General features: G+C 47.4%; 1 protein-coding gene across 1 annotated transcript; it reads left to right on the top strand.

Annotated features, from left to right (window-relative positions):
* Positions 1–1,036: 1,036 nt before the first annotated feature.
* On the top strand, positions 1,037–2,906 carry LOC140854231 (NAC domain-containing protein 43-like). Its single transcript, XM_073249692.1, is given in 5 exon segments — positions 1,037–1,456; positions 1,556–1,750; positions 1,753–1,836; positions 2,046–2,093; positions 2,096–2,906. Coding segments are annotated over 5 exon segments (1,143 nt in total). The 5' UTR covers positions 1,037–1,284; the 3' UTR covers positions 2,740–2,906.
* The last annotated feature ends 400 nt before the right edge of the window (positions 2,907–3,306 follow it).

The raw sequence follows: 3,306 nt of genomic DNA, 5'->3' as shown, positions 1-3,306 counted from the left end.
GAAAGTCATCATAAAGGGTGATCAGCCATCGGCTTTTGTTTAATGCCGATCACTGCCTTTCATATGGGTACGAGTGATTGACATGAGGTGGAAAAAAAGTCCAACAATTTAATAATTACTCCTTTTAAAACACTTTACAGAACAGTGGCTGATGGTCCTACTTGCCCAGCGAGTGACATATTCCTCGAAGCCTTGGAGAGAGGAGATATTTAGTTATACAGTATACGATATAGGTTTTCATGGCAACGTAGCATGGGTTGTTGTATTGTATTCGTTGTCACAGACGACGAAGTCAGCGGTAGTACGTACACAGTGTTTATCTAAGGCTTTTTTTTTTAGCTTTTTTTGATGTGTAGATTGTAGTGTTTATCCATGGTGGCCGGGCCACCTAACGCAGCTTTTTGGCCAAACAGCGTGGAGGCTGGGGTTGTAAAACTTTAACCCAGACATATTAGACGGTAGTAATGGCATTCCTAGATTAACTAATTATTTTTTTTTTATGAGGATTATGGGATGGATTAACTAATTACTCTAAAATGGAATAGGAAAGGGGTTGTGTCTGTTATAGCGTGATGTGCCCCACCATCAGATATGTCTGTAATTTCCAAAGGGTGGTGGGGTCCATGAAAGCGCAGTGCCTCCGACCCCATCCATCATCTCTCTCTCCTCTTCTTTCCTTTCTTTCTAGAATCCTTCTCCCTCTGCCAATTCCCCCTCGTTGTTGTTGTTGATCCTGCTATTATAGTTGTAGTTGTTGTTGCGGTGGTTACACAAGAGGACCTGAGTGATGGGGCTAAAAGTGAGATTCTTTCTGGCTATGGCGGTAGTTTCGCTTGTGCTTTTCCTGGAGATTTTTAAGGTCGGATGTCACGGTTTGGATGTTACTTCCCCTCACCTCTCCCCTCTCATTCTTCCCCCCCTCCTCTCTCTCTCTCTCTCTCTCTCTCTCTTACTTCTTCCATAGGGTCCACCTGCCTCTCTCTCTCTGTCTGGGTGGGTGGCTCTTCTCTATTCAAGCAAAACTAACCCCACTAACAAGAAGTACACCAAGCACAGGGAATGATAACATTTTCATTTTACTTTGTCTTCCACCCTTCATTTAAACACTATATAAATTTCCTTCGCTCCCTAACACTTTCCTCCCATGCCCACAGCATTGTCTCATAGACCTCCTCTCTCCAAAGGAGCTGCTCTCCCTCCTCCTGTTCTTCCCAGGACACAAAAGGGCTCCATTTTCTTGTTGGTTCTTCTTATTCCATTAGTACTGTTGCCAGTTGGAGAAAGATGAGCATCTCGGTGAATGGCCAGTCCTGCGTGCCTCCAGGCTTCCGCTTCCATCCCACCGAGGAGGAGCTCCTCAATTACTACTTGAGGAAGAAGGTTGCTTCCGAGAAGATCGACTTGGACGTCATCCGTGACGTCGATCTCAACAAGCTTGAGCCATGGGACATTCAAGGTGCCACTATATGCCACCCACGTTCACACTACTGTTTCTCTTCTCAATAATTCAATTAATTCCTTCAAGGCTTACTGACTCCCCAAGACTTGTCTACAGAGAAGTGCAGAATAGGCTCCACCCCTCAGAATGACTGGTATTTCTTTAGTCACAAGGACAAGAAGTATCCCACCGGCACCCGGACCAACCGCGCCACCGCCGCTGGTTTCTGGAAAGCCACCGGCCGTGATAAGGTCATCTACACCAGCTTCAAACGGATCGGCATGAGAAAGACCCTCGTCTTCTACAAAGGCCGCGCCCCCATGGCCAGAAGTCGGATTGGATCATGCATGAGTACAGGCTTGACGATCACTCAGACTCGAACCCCCAGTCCCACGTAGGTCACCTTTCTTGTTACTTTTTAAGTTTCATTACGATTTTCTATACACCAACCTTTTATTTAATAATAACAATAGATTCTATCCTCGATGCTAATAATAATAATAATAATAATAATAATAACAGCGGTACTTGCTGCTTGCGTTAAACAAAGAGCTAACCAGTTCATGGCGTCGTGCCCGTTCTCTTTGATCTAGGCCTCTGGTCCTAGGAGAAGCAACAAGTCAAGAAGATGGGTGGGTGGTCTGCCGGGTGTTCAAGAAAAGAACCACCACAAGGCCATGGACAGTCCTAACAACTGTTCTTCCATCACCAGCGATGCCAAGACCCAGATGATCCATTCAGGGAGCGATGATGCACTGGACCAGATCCTCCAATACATGGGTAGATCTTGCAAGCAAGAAAGCGAGGCCATCAGCAACCACAGCATGTCAAGCAACCCCAACAACCTCGGGATAAGATATCTCAGGCCGATCGAGACCACCTTAGGTGCCAGTCTCCATCAAAGGTTCATGAAGCTTCCAGCCCTTGAGAGCCCAACCATTAATCCATCGCTCTCCAACGAGTACCACCCACCACCTTCCGACCACCCCTGCGGTAACCAGATGGGCTACACCCTGGAGAGCATCCATGCGGTGGTAAACATGGACTCGGCCTACCACGCGGAGGCGGGCATCAACGACTGGGCTGCCCTGGACCGACTTGTGGCGTCCCACCTGAACGGCCAATCGGAGGCATCCAAGCAGCTGGCGTGCTTCGACGATCCCAGCTTCAACTACTGCTCCACAGCTAAACTACCCAACAATTCCCAGGATTACAACCACGGCGGCGGCGGCGGCGACGAGGATCTGTGGAGCTTCACACGGTCGGCGTCGTCGGACCACATCAGCCACGTGTCTCTATAACGGAACGGCGCACCAACCCGGACGCTAGAAAAGGGTTACAGAAAGCTGGGGCAAATCATTGCTGTCAAACAGTATTACTTTAAAAGACTGTATTGAAGATGTGAATGTGGTCGCCCTAAAATATACCTAAATAAAGGAGAGATGTGAGATGGGATGGCGTTGTCAAAGACCATGATCTCTTGTTTACCATTGTATCGGTCTACCTCACCAATGTTGTTAGGAGAATAGAAAGCTTTTTTTAGTGTGGTGTGGTGTGGTTTCTTTTCCAAGGGCGGATTATAGCCACCCCAACTTTTTTTGCGTTGGATGGAGATCGTTATCTTTCTTGTCGTGACTGGAAACGTTAAATCGAAAGGTAGGGTTTGGCCCCAGCCTCTCTCTTTCTCTTTCCCAGGGAGGGGAAAAGAGGTCAGCTTTGGCTCCCATGTGAGACAACGATCGTACTGTTGCCATCTCCAATAATTCCTAGAGAGGGAGGGAGGGAAAGCCTGGAAGCCAACCTAAGTCTCTGAAAAGTAGGACTACGTAAGAGACGCTTTCTATTTTTTTCCTTTACGTGCTACAAAA

Source organism: Elaeis guineensis, chromosome 16 (assembly GCF_000442705.2).
Source record: "Elaeis guineensis isolate ETL-2024a chromosome 16, EG11, whole genome shotgun sequence".
NCBI lineage: Eukaryota > Viridiplantae > Streptophyta > Magnoliopsida > Arecales > Arecaceae > Elaeis > Elaeis guineensis.
Note: the sequence above shows the minus strand (reverse complement) of the source record. Positions and strands in the feature narration are given on the sequence as shown.